General features: G+C 39.9%; 2 protein-coding genes across 2 annotated transcripts in view; one reads left to right on the top strand and one right to left on the bottom strand.

The window, feature by feature from the left end:
- The window catches only part of cacna2d4a (calcium channel, voltage-dependent, alpha 2/delta subunit 4a), a gene marked incomplete at both ends in the record, with an annotated part of 86,673 nt that overhangs the window by 32,421 nt on the left and 35,797 nt on the right, over window positions 1-18,455 (top strand). The gene's annotated exons all lie outside the window — the stretch shown is intronic.
- Window positions 934-17,455, bottom strand: lrtm2a (leucine-rich repeats and transmembrane domains 2a). The gene is made up of 6 exons (XM_079262825.1): window positions 17,374-17,455; window positions 7,215-7,444; window positions 5,995-6,120; window positions 5,404-5,492; window positions 5,021-5,178; window positions 934-3,864 (listed from the first exon to the last, which is right to left on the bottom strand). Exons 1-6 carry the CDS (start codon window positions 17,447-17,449, stop codon window positions 3,347-3,349), a joined length of 1,197 nt encoding a protein of 398 aa, XP_079118951.1. The 5' UTR covers window positions 17,450-17,455; the 3' UTR covers window positions 934-3,346.

The raw sequence follows: 18,455 nt of genomic DNA on the forward strand, positions 1-18,455 counted from the left end.
TATAGAAGGAGGTTAAGCTAGCTAAGATCCTTAGCTACCCACATTACAAGATCTGCAGACCAAGGAGTGAGAGGACATTGTTTTTAGATTCATATACAGAGTTAAGTTTTTGTTAGAACACTGCCTCTGAATCTCCAAAGTTTTACAGAATTGATGAAAACATAATATATGATGACATAAAGTATGTTTGGGGAAAAACAAAACCTTAAAGGCTCAAAATGCACTTCTACTGAGGTGCAGTGTGACCCAGCTTCACAATGCCATGATGCAGGTATGAACAGATTTGAACCAGAGTATTTATTTAATTATGCTGGTTTATCCGAATGTAAATGTGTAAAGGTCAGAGTGACACATTGTTTCATTTGAGGAATTAGCTTTTAACATTTTTTATTACATAGCCATGACCTTCAGTATGTTTATTCACTCTTGCTTATGATATCTTTATGCAAACCTTGACACCTTAAAAAAAGAATTTTAGACAATATTCACTATGCCTTGAGGATCCTCTGGCTTTCCTAAAGAGAAAACAAAAAAAGGGGGTTACCATGGTTACTGTGTAAGTGTTTCCTCTTTAAGGAAGAGCTTTGGAGGCAGAGCTGAAGCACAGCAGAAATGGAGATATCTACAAGCTGTAGTTGTATAAATTTCGTTCTTTCTGTTTGCTTCCTTCTCTTGGTCATGTTGGTTTGGTCGTTTAAGTTTCTTTCCAGTCTGCATTGGCTTTACCCACAGATCAAAGCTGATAAGTCACCATTTTTAGATACTGTAAAAATAATAACCACTTAACCCAGCTGCTTCCACATGCAGAAATTCTGCCTGACAGAAAAACACAGGCTGTAGTGCCAAAAATATTAATGCTGTTTGTCAAATCAAACAAGTTAAGTCATGAATGAAAATTCAAAGGGGATTTTATTATGATCCCAGTGCACTGAGAATAAATAGCACACCACCTCAGGCTCATTTTCAAAGTAAATTTAAGCCATACATCACATGAGTCTGCTTGTGATTCATCTTTTAGACTCATGAGAGCAGGATGGAAGATTTACACAATGCTGTAAAACCACATTAGAGGCTACCTGTTATTTATTCAACTCTAAATCATATTTAACTTTACATTTCAGAGACAAGGCAGAGCAGGATTCTCTCAACTCTGTATATGATTCTTACAGGAACTTTGCCAATAACTGAACACAAATAAATGAACACAACAAATAACAACACATAGATATTAGAGCCTAAAACAAAACACTGAAGCCATTAACACAAGAAAAGACATACATCATGAATTCATACAGGAAACCATAAACGGTTACATCAAAAACATTTTGAATTTGCTGGGCCAACACATAGTAGTAGACTAGAATAATAATATGTATCTGAATCATACCCAGGTATAAGATAACACACTATTATTTAAAATAAATTCTTTTCACGCCAATCAGAAATTGAGGGAAATTGGGATTATAGTAGTTTAAATCCAGGAGAGCAGTATGTAATGAATTCTACTGAAATCCCTTACACTGTCCACTTCTGTGCTCCACAAAAATAGCTTAAATTCAAATAAATACATTGACGGCATGACTCCAGATACTAATAAATGTAACTGTGCTCCGCTCAGATAAACAATGACCCTTTTTTGAAACAAAAGGACTTTGTGTGCAGCAACATTTCCATCTCACGGTGACATAACTTCCATTGCATATTGCAGGCCTTTCAAGACAAGCAAAAGGGCAACAATTTTGGAGCCTGTTTGGATGAAAAGGAAAGGATGGAGGTTAATGTGTGAAATCCTTTCCAACATATCACAGTGGATGGAAAGATGGGTAAAGAAATGAGGGGGTGAGAGGGGAAAATAGCATCTTTTTTAAAAATCTAATCCCGTTTTATAATCCCTCTTGGCAACTCATCCATCTTAGAAAGAAAGAAAAGGAGCGATGAGGGAGGAAGAAGGGATCTGACTGGGGGAATAAAGTGCAGGAGTCTGACATCTGTTGTCCTTTGATTCATTTTTGTAGTTCTTGCCGACAGAACTTGTCTCTGAGAGAGTTTTTATCACGCCACTTTTAGCATGCCATCTTAGCCCACAAAGGTGGTCAGCATACACCTCTGATGGTTGAAATCAGTCAGGAAATTACTTAAGAACATAAAAATATTCACTTTTAAGTGAAGTCTGTGGTCCTTTTAATCCAGTTGACATCACATCAAAACACCGTCTGATCCAGAAGTTAAGTCCAGGTAACAGAAGAAAATGTATTTGCTCGATATGTCCTGTGGTCACATACTTTTGATCTGTCAAATAAGATTTTTTTTTTTTCTTCAGAGGAAGATATATTCAGCAAAGCAAGATTGCAGTCAAATGCTGTTTTTGTTAAATGCTGTTTCCCAACTTTCTTTTTTAATTTTAAATCCACAGATGATCCAAAGAACAGGTCAGATCAGGCCCAGAAACAGTACGAGCTTGAAATGCCTGGTAAACAACGAATGATCGGTTTGCTCAACTCAAACGGTTTCCTTTGAGACTTGTGTGTTTGAATTCCCCATTAACACTCGATATGTCCTCGGTATTCTCCTGGCGGCAAAGCAGCAGAGAGGCTTTGAGTGTGTAAATTGCATCTCTTTTTGATTTTCCACCAAATTTCCCCCCACTTCCAACACTCTTTTTATTATCCATCACTTGGATCTTGGAGTTTTAAGTGAATAGTCAGAGGAGGATTTGGCCAGAAAAGGGGGACTAGTTCAGGGCTGCAGTCCTGTCTTTATGCAGGAAATACTGGCTTTAGAAAGGTGGAGGAGTACAGAGATAGCCCAAACTCTACCTATTAGGGTGAATATTGGTCCAGTCAACACTGTACATGCCATGAATCCCTGAATTATAAGTCTAGGTTATGGTATGAGCACACACCATGGGTGTTCTGTAACAGCTTTAATGATATGTTTCATGTTATAGAACCAAATCGTTTTTTTCTTCCTGCCAACCAATATCGTGGTAAATTCAGCAGCAGTAGGTGGTTGGTAGGCGACTTGGAGGGGAGATTGGTAATAAATACCGCAGAGAGAATGGGTCCAAATTGAAGAGAAAATCAGGTAGCAGATAAGATATGTGTGTGTGGGAGTATGTTAGAGAGAGGGACAGTGAGGAAGAAGGTTAAAAATAGAAAAACAATGAAGAAGGGAAGACGAAAAGTGGGATCGAGCTGACAGGTTGAGAGTCAGAGGAAGAGATTCTTCATCCGTCTTTGAGTATAAAACAAGCTCTTCCATCTCTCTCCTCTTTGAGCCCTTTTAATTTTCACCCATTTTAGCCTTCACCATATCCACGCCAACCCTCCCTGGTTCCATCCCGCTTTTAGGCAACAGAGGAGATCTGTTTCTCCTCCCGATCCTCCCCATCAGCCTCTCCGTCGCCCATCAGCGGCTGTCTCTTCTTCAGCTCTCTCTGGTATTTGGCCATCAGGGAGGCGTAGATGCAGCCGTAAGCAGCCGCAGCAACCATCATGATGCAAACAATGCCACACACAACGCCAGCAATCACCACTGTGCCAATGGCGCGCCGCACGCTCACAGGCCGGTAGCGGGCTCGAACGCAATCTGGCGGTGCCTCCCCACCTCCAGAGTTTGAAGAGGAGTCATCAGCAGTGTTGCCACTGTTGTCAGAAATCGGTGTTACCCCACTTGGATTAAGAGCACTCCTGCTACATGGAGGGCCAACTCCTTGTCCAGAACGAGTACCCTCACCACCTCCTCCTCCTCCGTTCTCATCTTCAAGTTGGAGGCAGTAGTTGAACATTTCCACTGGAACGCTACGAATGTCTCTCCCACGCAGATCCTTGGGTAGCGTGCACTCCACTGCATCCACCTTCCCCCCTGAAGCAGAGAGAAGAGGTCGTTTGTGAAATGCCTTGTACCTGTAAAGCGCCACCAATTAATGGAAAGAGAAGAAAAGACAGAGAGATGTCGCGGTGCCAACACCAGCATGAGTCATACACCACTTAACACGCACACACAATTTGTTGTGCTGTAAGTTGGAGATAGCCTCAACTAAGCATTTCTATAATTTATGGCATGACATGCCTTGTTTCAGCGCGGCTTCTAGTGTGTGCAGAAAAGAGATCTGAGTCAGTAAATCCCACAGGCGGCACGAGGGTAGGGCTTTGTTGTGATCACATGCTGCATGTGCCTCCAAACTTAGTGTCCGTTACAAGGATGCACGCTCATTGATCTACATCCTGAAACCTGTGAAGTAGCAAAACCACTGAGACAAAGCCGGACTGTAACGGAGAGATAGAATGAGAGGAATGGTATTTACAGAGACGCTTTAATCATGGGACAAGATATGAAATAAATTAGCTTTCCAAACTGAGATTTATCTCAAAATGCCTCCACAGAGTTCAGCAGTGTGTCTGTGTGTTTGGAGTAGTTTGAACCAGGGTGTCGACACAGGCTGCTGTCACCAAGCTTTTTACACTTGTGTTGTTCTTCATTGTTGACACATATTATGCATTATCAGCCTTTTAGGAAAGCAACCGTCAGTTCATGTTAAAGTAAGGTATGCCTCCTTGTTTTTGTATTTTTTTCTGCTGCTCTTATGATTATTACATTGTCATGTCAACGTGTGTGTCAGTCAACGTCTAAAAAGTACTGAACTGAGCGGAAGTGAAACTCGGGAACGCAGAAGGGAGCAGAATGGAAGAAAAAGAGAAGAGATGCTTCATTAGCGGGGCAGCTGAGGCCCCGGGCGGTTGAGGTGGATGTTGATTTTTACACATGACAAGAAAGCGGAGAGCAGCTGCGGTTATCTGATGCCAGCAGAGACACGTGGATACAGCAGGCGGATATACAGCGAGTGTGGTAACGCTGCAGTCACATAATACTGCTATCGCTAGAAAGCACAGGCATGAACAACACCTAGTCATATCTATCTCTAGTATTCTCTAGCTTTTCCACCCACTGCTTCACCACTCCTCTGCCCTCTTAATTCAAATCAAGCAGAAAGTCCTTGTAGCATGAATCAAACATCCACCTCGGTACAGCAGCCACTCCATCCAGTGTTTGAAATCACGCAGGTTGCAGTCGCATTCCCAGGGGTTGTGTCCCAGTTCCAGGTGTTGCAGGTTGGCCAACGGCTCAAATGCTGCCCTCTCCAAACCATGAAGCCTGTTACCTGCTAGTGACAGCCACCTCGGATGTGAGAAGAAATAAAAGACATATCAGAAGTCACTTAGTTTTCATTTTATAAATGATTTACTACTGAATTCTTTTCCCCATAAAACAGAAATCACAAATTCAAATGACTCTCTTGGAAAGTAATTTCTTTCCTCAACTCCTACACGTACTGTCGGACTGTTTTAAGCGAGCATTGACTAAAACATGGCACAATAGAGAGTGTTCCTGCAGTATGCCTACCTGAGCCTCTGCAGCTCATCCAGCAGGCCTAGAGGAACTATAGACAGACCATTCAGTGACAGGTCCAGACTCTGAAGACTCCCCAAACCCTGGGGAAACATTAAAACCACCATGTTGTTTCTATTAGTTTCCATCGATCCCTCTTGCTTTTGCCATTGTTGCCCTTGGTGCACAGCTATTACAGCATCATTTCAGGAGCTAAACTCGTATAACTTGTGGTTACCAAGTCAAGTCATGACACAGTCTCCTACTGACTGCATTGGTTGTGATAAAAGTGGATAACAGTGTTGGGCAAATGGTTTATCACTAATTCATCCCTTGGATGGAAGACTAGTTCTGTCAAGTTTATCTGACATTGTCGTCATATAACTTCTTTACTTATTTACAAAGGTTTTGGCAGACTGGCCGATCTGACATACATCTCACATAGAGCAGGACGGATTAAAAACACTGGATTTAAACACTCTGCATTTTGAGAATAAATAGTTGAGGAATTTAGCAATATCCAGTGTAACCTTTTTCATGTTACGCAACAAAATTACAGCTTTTGCCAAGAGTGGTGTAGCATGATCTCTATCTCACAGTACCCACCTGGAAGAGATCTCTGTCCATCACTGTTAGTGAGTTATTGTGTAGGGTCAAACTTGTCAAGTTGGACATGTCTCTGAATAATCCGGCTGGTAAATTATCCAGGTAGTTGTTTGAAAGGTCCAGCTCCTGAAATAGAAAGGTTTAAATGTTCAGTTTGAAACATTTGCCTGCAGAAAAGCTTCTAGCCAACCAGTAGAGTAAATTTGGATTTAATTTTGAAGTGAATTTTCAGAAGCTTTCCCATAAACCTCGATGCACGAGCCCTTAAAGGGGAAGTATGTAAGATTTTCAATATTTTCAAAATAAATTAACTAATAAAATAACTACAATCATAATTAGAAGGTTTTTTGAGCATGTAGGTTCCAGTCTGTTCATATTTGATGCGTTATTAAATTACAAGTTTAATTAATGACAAATGACTAAAAGCACTTGTTTTATACTGGTAGGCAAACATTTAAGAAGGGCCTTTGTCATTAATTACACTTGTAATTTAATAACACATCAAATATGGACAGACTGGAACCTACATGTTTAAAAAAACTTTTTAATTATGATTGTAGTTATTTTATTAGTTAATTTATTTTGAAAATATTGAAATCTTACATATTCTACCTTTAAGGAGTCTTTGAAAAGTCAATCCTTCTCCCTTTACCCCAATGTAGCATGTGGCATTAGCTGCACTTAATTTCTGTTCCCACATATTAGGCAGACCTGCAGCTGACAATGACATCAGTGTCACTGACGCACTGCGAGCTGTTCATAACTCTTATTCATAGGTTTTAATTAAGCAGGAGGAGAAACAAGTTGTTTCCTATCAGTTGAGATCACGTCTTTTATTAATATTGGAGCTGATGCTGACTAAATCTGGATGTTTTTCAGAGGAAATATTTGAAAAATAATCCAGGATTTAAGGGGTTAGAGCATGTTTTATTCTAAAAGCTGGCACTTCTGTTTACAGAGCCTCACAGTGAGGGTAAAAACTTCATACGGAAGCAGAGTGGCTTATGATAAATAGACCAGCGTATCAAATGTGCTGGATAACAAACAGTTGTGATATTTTGGAAGTTTAAAGTTGTCTTGTGTTGAAATGGATGAGCTTGTGTTTGCGACACAGATGCTATCCATCATTTGTACCTCCTATAAATAGGAGTTACTTCTGCAAAACCTTGCTAAAGAAAACATCTTATCTTGAAAAAGATAATAGACAACAGACTGCAGACCTCTAGCGAAGAGATGTTTGCGAAGGCAGTTGCTGCCAGCGAGGCAAGCTTGTTGTTGGCTAGCTGGAGGGAGCGGCTCCCTGGAGGCAGGAGGTGCATGGGAGGCAGCGAGGAGAGACCGCGGCCCCCACAGTCCACCACAAGGTTGTCTGAGGAGCAGAGACAGGGAGGAGGGCAGGGGGAGGCTGGCGACAGCAGTGCAGCCAGAAGGCAGAGGAAACAGAGGAAGACTGTGGGAGGAGAGAGGAGGACAGGAAAACATTGTTATTTAGTTCCTCTTGTGAAATATGATTTGTTCGATGCACACAGCAGAGAGTCAGGAAAGTGGAAATTATGATTATAATTCTTCATGTAAATGAAAAACAAAGTAAGAGTAATTGTCCATGAAATAGTCTCCCAGGACACCAATTTATCTCAGAGATCCAGCATGGATCAAGCATGGATCTCTGATATGAACGAGTGATAAAGTAGAAACCAGGACTATGTTAATGGCCATGAAGGATTCAGACACATCAGATTTGTACAGAAACAGAAAGATTTTTGAAAAACAAGGAAGAAGTATGGGAATAAAAATGCAGCCCTATGAAACAAAAAAACTTGTCTTTGCTGTGTAAGTTCTGACATTCTGCGTGAAAATATTCATTCACACAGTTTTACTTTATCCGATTTTTATTTGCTTATTTAAAGCGTGTATCTTTGTCCCTGTTGCTATAAAGGAAAAGAAAAGGCACAACCAAAGCATTCCTCAGATTAATTACTATGTGAAATGTTCATCTTATGTGTGTGTGTGTGTGGAGTGTTTTATTGCTGCCTGTTCTGCAACAATCACAACACCCCGTCTTTTCACACAGATGAGCAAGTGTCTGTCTCTTCCTTCTGTTTGTGCATTTCACAGCGAACTCACGAGGGAAATCCCATCTTTCATTCTCAAATCATTGTTTTTTCCAGCAGACAACTGTCATTTCATCATCCTCTCATTATCTCCGTCTCTTCTCTCTGCTTGCATTCATCCGGCTTGTTACACGTATTCTGGACTGTTTTCATCTTCCACTATTTGATCCTGTTTTTGTTGTTTTCTCATCTAGAATCAGGCCTCATTATTTATTCATTTTTCTTAGTTTTCATCTGTTCCTGATTGCTGTCTGCACGTACTTCTACCTGTCTACCCTCATCTCCTCTTCACAATTTCCCCCTTCTTGTTACACTCTCTTTATCTCTGCCATTTCTTTTCTCTTCAGGTCTCTCAGTGCTGCTCTGTATTCCCTCAGTGTCTCGTTACACTGGCTGACTTTGTTTCCCACCAATGGCTTATCGGCTCGACTTATGCTTTATCTCTCTCTGTCTCTCTCTCTCTGTGTGTGTGTGTGTGTGTGTGTGTGTGTGTGTGTGTGTGTGTGTGTGTGTGTGTGTGTGTGTGTGTGTGTGTGTGTGTGGGCGTATGCTTGTGCCACTGTTTGTGCGCAAAGCGTGATATTAAGAAAACCACTCGGCCTAAACTCCAGGACACTGACACAGCGCTTGTAGCTTCCCGACTCGACTCTCAGCCTCACCATGAGATTTCACCGCTTGCATCATCTGCATATTATTAGCATCGTTTTCTCTCCCCAGTCGTTGCATTTCTCCCGTTGTTGCTCCATATACTTTTTATTGACTATAGCTGTCTTTTTTTATTTTCTCTCTCTGATAATCAAGGCTTTTTAACCCTCCCTTTCACTTCACATTCAGGCCATCTGCCTCTGATGTGATGGAACTCAGTGAAATAGCTCTTTCCTGGCCAGTCCACAGATGAGATGTATGTGATAGCGTAATGAAAGTGATGTCACTCTTCTAAAGTGACTTGACTTTCCTCAAGGCCTCTATGTCTCATTACTGATTTAAAATATGAACCTCAATAAAAGAAACGACAGCTCTGACAGAGTTTAATAATCTCCATAAATAAAATGTAGTTAATCTTCTCTTTAATGTTAAGCCTTTTAAACTAAAAACCTTTTTATAATCTCAGTGTATTAAGATGGGCTTTTGCCTTAAGAAGCAACTTGGTCTTTATTTTAGTTATTTATTGACAGGCTTCCTTCAAGCATCACCTGGTATGATTTTCTAACATTAGTATTTTTTAATCATATTTTAAGACTTTATTGACAACAAAGGCATTAAAAATTGTTAAAGTTCACTAAGTGAGTTAACAGCTAATTTGCTATTTTTTTAAACCTTCACATAAGTAATCTGTCTTTTTCAGGCTTTTATAGAATATTGGGTTTGTTATTTGGTAAGTTTTTTCTGCAAGTGGATGTGATAGTAGCTAAAAACCAGGTTAATTAGATTTTTTCTCTGTTTTTAATGGTTTTTAGCTGCGAGCTTCGGGCCACATGTCAGAATATCTTGATGCTGTAGACTGATGCATGACACTGTCTCTTTATAGAATGTATTTTTCCAGTGTTTACTACTTAAATAATTAATAGCGGTGGTTTAAGGAACATATTGCAAAGCTTTTCTGAAAATAAACAAAGCAAACAACCCTGCTCCCAGGTTGTCAAACTTTTAAGAAAAAAATGCTGAATTATAAATTCAGACCAAAGTTACGAGAAACAGTAAAAAAAAAATTCAGAAATTAAATCTAAGCTTAATAGAGAGGGATTTGTATTTTTTGGGGTTGTTTTTTTTGTTTTGTTTTTGTGGAGGTATTTTGCCCTGTAGCGCTGTAAAACCTTGGGAGAAAGAAAGAAATATTTAGATGTTAGACACAACGGCATACTTAGATTATATTTGGCTGCCTTATGATTGATTTTTCTTTCTTCCCCTCTTTTGCCAGCAGCTGTACATTTGTAAAACTTTGGAGGGTAAATAAATATTAAATAAATTCAATTATATTTTCCCTTTTGCTTCTTCCAGTTCAAAACTTTTCCTTTCTTTATTTAATTCCTAACATTGCTAAAAACTCTGGATGTTCTGTAATGTGAAGATACATATTTGCACTAGATTAGAAAAATCCTCTTTCCTCAGTTTTCTGTCAGGACAGACCATGAACCAGGATGCGGTCCCATTTTGCATTTATATCCAAAATTTTTCACAAAATGAGAACTTTCTTGGAAAGGCGAGACTACTGTATGCCTCTCTCTTCCTGCTCCTCTGTTTATTCTCTCTGCTCCATTTCACATTTTAGTTCTAATCTGTGGGAAGAATTAACTCCTCTTCAAGACTGTGTGAAAGGGAAGGTCTTTAAGCATCCTGAAGCATCGTGTGCTGTATTACTCTGTAGCTGGATCTTTGATTGTTGCAGCTCTGAGGACTTTAGCAGTGAAGCTGTTGGATATAATACAATAGCAAAGTAGATCTGTAAGGACAATGTGGCCATGAGATAAACTACTATTGTACAACTTGGTATGAGTTGAACAGAAATTGGGATTATTTCTTTAAATTCTTCACATTGGATCAAATCTCAAATTGTGTTTAGGTTGTGCACGATTAATTTCTCTCAGTTGCCATCTGGGCTTTATTTTACAAAGATATACTCCTTTCATCCAAGAAGCCTTCTTTCTCCTTCTCACCCCTCCTCACCCATTCCTACCCTTCCTTCCTCTGTTGTAAGCAGGTCTTCCAGCATTTATGAGGGTTCATGCTGCTATTTTTTTTCTTCTTCTTATTTTAGCTGCATCAAATCTTCTACGATAGTGATCTGTGGAACCAAACCAAAAGATATTCAGAGGAACATCAGAGGGTTTAGTCTAAATAAGTTTATGTGGCTTTATATATTTCTTACTAAAACAGACTTCATACTAAATCTTTTATGAGAATTTCCAAACACACACTGTGAAAGTGCTGACATTTCAAGCAGGGGCAGACGCTCAGCAACGGGGCAACACACTAAGACACGGCATTAAAATGTGACAAGATGTTTCAGTTTGATTGAAACAAGGCTTGTGAGACGACTCACGGAGCAGTATTACTCATCAGGCCCTTGTCACCCTGTATGAGATGTCAGAAGTGAGTGTCATGAAAATTTTACAGTCAAACAGCTCATGCTTGAGCAATAATGAGCTAGCTCAGGCTTACTAGTTCAAGAAATATCTCAAGTAAAGCATCAAAAGTTCTTTTTCTATTTTCAAAATAATTTAGGCCATCCAGATTTATTTGAGCCTGCATGTCATCTGAGCTGCTCCTTTAGAGTGTGTCCACGGGTCCATGTGTGTTTGAAGCTGTGCAAATGGCACATCAGTTGTACAATTCGTTATCTTTGAACAGGGGTAATTATTGCCGCTGCATGTGTGCATTATTCATTCATGTGTGCACCCACTTGACTGTCCTTTGCAGCACTTTATACATAGTCAGATTCTCAATGGGTTCACAGGAATTCAGTGTCAGAGCATCATGATGAAACACCTATAAATACATTTTAATCTGACTTTGTCTTTCTAAGTTCAAACGTAACTGAACTAAACTAATTTGTGCTTGAACTGGGTAATGTTTGTTTCACCTTGGCGATGCCTCTTGACACCTTCAGGATCTCATCTGTGTGTAAGTTTATATCTGAGGGCTTCTTTGGTGTCATTGGAGCCAGGTATGATGTCATCAGCACACAGGCACTTCTGTTACTGAGCCCAGTCGCATGTTACCAGGACCCAAGCTGTTTTCCATGCAGGCGACAGACTCACTGCTATCTTGTTACAAGGATGACCAGCTGTCCTCCACGCAAAAGACTGTATTTCTACCCTCTTCAATGTTTTACATTGTGCTCTAAATGCAACCGAAATCTACCCACTGTGTTGCTTTCACGGCGTAGAGTTAAGCTGTGAACCCTGTCGCTCTCAGTCCCACACGTCAGTTTCTTAGGAATACTGAGCAATTTAACCGCGGGCTGCTGTGATGAACTAAAATAAGCTTTTTCATTATTTTCTCACAGTTTGAGATGATTAACCACAAAAACCACTTGTCAGAAGAGCTGCTGATATAAATTATCTTTAATTGCAATGCCAATCAATTTTAATGGTACATTTATTTAAATAATTATTTTTGCCTGTAATTTACCTGCACAGTATAAATAGTTTGCACCAAAGTGGGGATTCAGTTTGCAGGAGAAAATAAAGGTGATTTGATACATAAGCAATGATGGATAACAATTTAAAATCATAAAAATTGAATTCCCATTCATTTTATCTCAACACACAGAACATAGGCTGTTTTTCTAAAGCAGCAGTGGCTGCGTAATTCCTTTTTAATCCCCACTGTAACTCAAGACCCTATTTACTTAGCAGATAGAAAATAGCTAGCTAGTGTGTGTCTGTGTGAAGTCACGAACGTTTGTCAGATCAAATGCCTTTATATGTATACTGTTGCAGTAAATATCTGTCTGAATACACAAGCACATACTGCACAAAATCAAGGTCCCATCAGTGTCACCTCATTATATCATCACTCACATCCTGTTACCATAGCAACCTTGATATCAAATGTAGAGTGGGGGCATTAGGGGGCAAGGTTTGTGGTCAAACCTTGTCATTTATCCCACATTACCGTATCCACCTGACTCTTTAAGTACAAGCGTGTATAATCGCTTACCCACACACAGGAAGCCATGGCTGCACACACACACACACACACACACACGCACACACACACACACCAGAGCACAAACACACACTGACAAATATGCAGGACTTAAAGATAAGCAGGGACAGGGTGTAGGGGTTTAGGCTGTACTCCTGCTGACAGTGTGATGAGGAGAAGAGAGCGAGTTTCTCTGAAAGTGTGATTTTCTACCTCTCTTCCAGCAGGATTGCTTCCAATTACCTATTTCTGTTCCCCCCCCCCCACTTCTTCTACCTTCTCCTCTCTGCCCCTTTTTTCTCCTCTTGTTTTTTTTTTTTTTTTTGCTTCCGACTCACTGTAATCCTTTCTGTCTGTGCTGTCCTTTTCTCATGTGCTTTTTTTTTTAATGTATACATTTAAGTTAAATTCAGCACCTCCACCAGAGTTGCTGCATATTTTGCTGTCACACTGTTTTTCCTGATTTGATGGATGTTGCCATGCTTACTGACCACTCCATGGGGCTTCAGTCCAAGGCTAAACACCGTCAGAATCTGGGGAGAAATGAAGGATGCTTGGCTTTTGATGGCATATCTGCTTCTGTGTGACTAGAATAGAATAAATTCTGCTTTAGATCTGTGACGGGTCCTAATGCATGCCCACTCATTCTTCAAATGCAATGGGTAGGGAGACTTTATTGAGCCAAAGTGCTCCCAAGTGCGCACACACAGAAAAAAATATGAGGCTCTTGTCATCATGTGGTTTTAATGCTGAAGCTTTCTGGGTTTTAAATACGGTCTTTTCTTGGGGTTTGTGCTGTATTTTGGAAGTCAAATCTATGTGATGGGTGGATGGAGCAATGGATGGGTGCTGCAGAATAGCATAAGGATGGAAGAAAATATAGTTACTGTAGTACTTTGTAGGGTTTGATGGATAAACTGAGGGTTATAACTAATTTAGTTAACAGGAAGAAATCCCTGGTCTGAGCCCCGGCTGGGGTCTTTGTGTGTGGACTATGCATATTCTCCACAGTCCAAACACATGCATGTTAGCTTCTTTGGTATCTCTAAAGTTTTTCTAGGTGCAAGTGTGAGCGTGAATGTTTATTTGTCTCTCTGATGGACTGGCAATCTGTCCAGCATGTAGCCTAACTCTCACCCAGTAGCAACTGGGTTAGGTCCCAGTGACTCTGCACTGGAATGAGTGGGTATAAACAATAGATAGATTTAGATTATATCTTTAAGAGTGCTGCGTAATAACTCATTGTTGTACTAAAACTAAATTGAACAGCATAGATGGGGATATATTCATGCATATATATCTGCATAGTGGTCAAAATAAAAGGTAGAAGAAGTCTTTATTATGCTGACAGATCCATTTTTTGTACACACTCGGATCCTCTGAAGCTATAGTTTAAGGTCACTTCTGCATTGAATTACCTTTACAAACCATATTATATTCATAATCATACTGAGTGAATGCTTCAGGGGTCAAAGTTACAGACCTCAGTCAGCAGATAATTATATACTGTACAGAATAACTCTAAAATATTTAAAGTCTGCAGTTCTGTGGTAAATTGGAAAACATAAGAAGAATCAAAATTAGTATTAGCCTATATTCAAGGTAAAAGATCTTTTTTTTATTTTTTCAAGTGAACTCTACTTAAACTGTTTGACCCCCGTCTCTTAAAATAAATATTGGTTTCATTAAAATAGCCGTTCATTTGCCTGCTTGACTTTGCCAGATGCTTTGGCTAGCTGACCAACGAGATGTCATTTCTATGTCAACTCTTAGTCTCATATAACACTGTGAGAAGGGATCAGGCTCCACTCTAAGCCTAATGCTTCACACACACAGTGTCAACTGCTGTGGAGTAATGCCAAACCCAACATCCCAGCAGGGTTGGAAAATGCCACCACCTACTAACAAACGGGTTCGTAAGTTCGCACTAATGTTTATTTTTAGCCTTTGTCATTTAAACAAAAAATGGTGATAAAAGGAGCAGGAAAATTACGGATTTTAGCTCCAACCACTGCAATATTGAGTTACCCTAAAATCAAGCTAGCTTGTTTAACAACCCAGCTACTGCAGCAGGTTGACAAGGAATTGCTTGTCATTGCTGCTATTTCACTGACTGCCATGATGCCAGTCAGCTTAGATGTGCCATACCTGCTTTAATGGCTCCGTTCCAAACACTGAGACACTCATAGCTGTACTGCAAGAATGATGCTAAGTCATAATATGGCTCTACTCCAAGCTAAATGTAGAAACCCCAGACTGTATTACATGCTAAATCCTCACCATGTTCACTTTCTTAGTGTCACTTTCTCTGTCATTCCTTTTTATGATAAGCTTTGTGATTCACTACTGGGGTTTTGTTTAGAGCTGCAATGATGTTTGCAAGCACAAATGCACAGACACTCAGATGCAGTGCATGCTTAAATGTGACAATAGGAAGTTCATACCTTTATGTGTACAAATATGTGTGTTAGATAAGATAGTCTGCTGGGATGGTGACGCCTGGAGGTACCATATGGTCTCTGTGTCGCTCATAGACCCCTCTGTTTTCCTCTATCGTCTCTCCTGCGTCATGATATTTATTCATCACTGTCTTCTCCCTTAAACGACAACTCTTTGATCCCACAACTCTCCTCCTCCTCTCGACTCCCCACTGTTTCCATCTTTTTCTTACTTCCTCATTTTCATTCTATCACTTACACTTTCTCCTCTCCACCTCCAGTTCTCTCTCTCTTTTAGTTCATTTGAAGCATTTTCTGTGCTGCACGCTGCTGCTAATACACTACATTAGCTGTTTTTAAGCCTCTTTTTTTCTTTTCACTTGATGCTTTAGCATCATTTTACTGTGATTTGATGCCTGTTTAAAATTTATTGCATTTACAACAAAAAAGGGACATTTGCTACACTGAAAAAAGTTTTGTTTTTTTTGTTTTTTTTACCATTTAACACCTTTTAATAAGATTTTTAATAACATTGAACTGACAAAAAAAAACTTTCAAGTTATAAAATTTAACATCACCAGATAAAAACACACCCTCAACCTTTTACAAAAGGCTAGATCAGTGTCCGCCTCATGCAGAAGATGAGGAAACAGCCACCAGCTGATGACAGATAAACACTTACTTAGCATTTCTTTGAGGTTTGCTGCATTTCAAGGAAGTTTGTTTTGGACAGGTCTGTTTTTTACATCCCATTTGTCAAATTCTGTCAAATGAAATGAAATGTCATTAACTTTGGGATGAAGCATTTCCTTGATGATTTGATTCTCGCTGTAGCAGTAATCTAATTTATATAATGTGATGCCGGCCTCTTTTTCTAAAATTACCTTTCAGTCCGTGGAACAGTAGCAAAGATTACCAAGAAGCCTCTTCTTATTCAGACTAAACAGTCTGTGTCAATGAAGTGCTACTGAGAGGCTTTGACAGTCTTTATATAACATAATATTTTAATGATGGTGTAGCTAATAGAAGTAAACTTACATGAATGAAGCACAGAGATGGGAAGAAAGCTGAAGAATATGTGTAACAGGTGAAGATACAAAGGAAAATGCAGAGATGGAGATGAAGCGAGAGGCTCACGGGGAGATATATCAATCGACTTAGAGGTTCTGTGTGGGTGTGTGGAGGTTCTGACAGATAGTGTTGCCCTGTTATTAAGTAGCCACGGTGTTACAGTGCAGTTTGTGGGGGCGTTTTTTTTTTTTTTTTTTTTTGCCAGACACCCATTGAACAATAAAACCCCTCCACCAGGAAGATCCCTGAATTGTAAAACCATTAATTTAATGAAGAACAGACTGGATGAGTTTGCACAGCATGGGCTCATTTCATATGAAGTATAAAACAAATTAAAACGTAAATGTTTGCACATTTTATCAACCTCACCGTTTAATCTTTAACACACACGTGAACACAGCTTTTCTATCTGTTGCTGGGGTACGTCTAATGGATTTTTGCTTAGACCGTGCTGTGGAATTAGACGGGGAAAAGGAGACAAAAAAAACCTCTAAGCTGAAAGAGGATGGGAAGATGGGAGGAGAACAGCAAAGAGTAGAGAAAGGGAAAAGAAAAAAAGCGTGACAGGTGAGGAAGGGGTAGAAAACGGCAGCGAGACTCGTGACAGAAGTAACGAGAACACTAGAGGTGAAACGATTCTGAAGCAATTCCATGAAACAAATGTCCATAATCTCATGTCATGGCTGAGGTCTTACAACATTAATAAAAGAGACACACCTGGGGAGCTCTAAAGAGGAGAAGCTGTAAAGGTTAAGTGAAGTGCAGTGGATGAGGGTATAACCTTTTACATGGACACATGAGGATTATAAGCCATGGCAAAAATAAAACAGATAAAGTGCATTTTTCATTAACCCCCAAAGTTTGGGGAAAGAAAAAGAATATTAAAAGAGGAAATGGGATAGAGAAGGAAAAAGGGAAAGAGAAATGGCTCTGCCAGCTGTATTAATGCGTAATAATATGGGTTGTGTTTGTGTGTGTGTGTGTAATAATGCTGGGCATGCTTCCACTAGCAGCTGTCAAAACAGACAACGTTCGTCCTCAAGCATAGCTGCAGATTTAAGTATGATAAGAAAAAACTCCCACCACTCATCCCCATTTGGTCTACTCACCAGGTCTAACCAAGTAGATGGGAACTGGGGGCGAGGGCAGGTTGGTGCCCCCAGAGGGGTCGGTGTGAGGGGGCATGACACAGAGCTCTTCAGCCTTCCTCTGTTGGAGGCGTGGACCTAAGGCGGTGTCACGCCACCATGCCTGCAGCTTCCACTTGGGTGGCGACTGTAAAAGAACTCCAGCAAATCACCTAAAAGTAGAGAGAAAAGTCAAGTGAACCAAATCTGTCCTAATCCAAATCCAAATCCTAAATCTGAGACCATATCCCATTCATTTGCCTGCATGCAAACATGCTGCCATTTATGCCAGTGGTAATAAAAGCTGGTGCAGCAGGATTTTGTGTGTATGCACGCTCATGTTGTCGAAAACACTCACTTGCATACATTAAAAATACATTTCCAATTTTTAGCATAGGTCTGCACCCTTTCCTGCTTGTGCGCGCATGGATGTGTGTGCAAGCGTCCCAAACAGCCCCTCTGGTGTTTCATCGACATGAATAATATATGCATGTGTCTTTGGTAGTTCACACAATCAGTTTGCCTTTAACACAGACAGACCCCCTACTGCTGCTGTCTGGCAGGCACACAGAGACCGAAGGAGGACAGAGAGAGCAGAGCGCGGGAGAAAGATGGAGAGAATATGTAGAGAAAGGAAGAGAAACTGGAAAATACAACCACATATGGCAGGGGAAAATAGAAAAGAGGATTAGTGGGAAAGATAATAACAGCACATAAGCATGAGTCTTCTTTTGCACATGGCAAGAACAGGGCTGTTCTCACTACTTCAACTTTGTATATTTGTTTATTTTAGAGTTTTTTATTACTGCAGAGCGTCATTTTATGTTAACCCTAAAAGAAAGGTAAAGTGTAAATTATGCAGGAATGGGAAACATATAGTTATATTTACACTTGTTACAATGGAAAAGTTTGTTTTTATTTTTATCTGCATTGCATAAGGCATCTGTGTGCTTATATTTATATTGTCATCATAGAGAAAAGCTTAAAAATTCAGTTGCCAGGAAATGATGTGATTCTCGACAAAAAGACAGTAACTCTGCGTCCGTGCAAGAAAGCTAAATAAG

The sequence above is a fragment of the Telmatherina bonti genome (genome assembly GCF_933228915.1).
Source record: "Telmatherina bonti genome assembly, chromosome: 23".
NCBI lineage: Eukaryota > Metazoa > Chordata > Actinopteri > Atheriniformes > Telmatherinidae > Telmatherina > Telmatherina bonti.

Bases quoted from the DNA above. Each gene is read 5' to 3' on its own strand.
- lrtm2a (XM_079262825.1), bottom strand. From the start codon at position 17,449: ATGCCCCCTCACACCGACCCCTCTGGGGGCACCAACCTGCCCTCGCCC. The intron at 7,445-17,373 runs GTGAGTAGACCA...CTCCTCCCACAG, and splicing joins CATCTACTTGGTTAGACCTG to TCTTCCTCTGTTTCCTCTGC. The intron at 5,493-5,994 runs GTGGGTACTGTG...ATGTTTCCCCAG, and splicing joins TGGACAGAGATCTCTTCCAG to GGTTTGGGGAGTCTTCAGAG.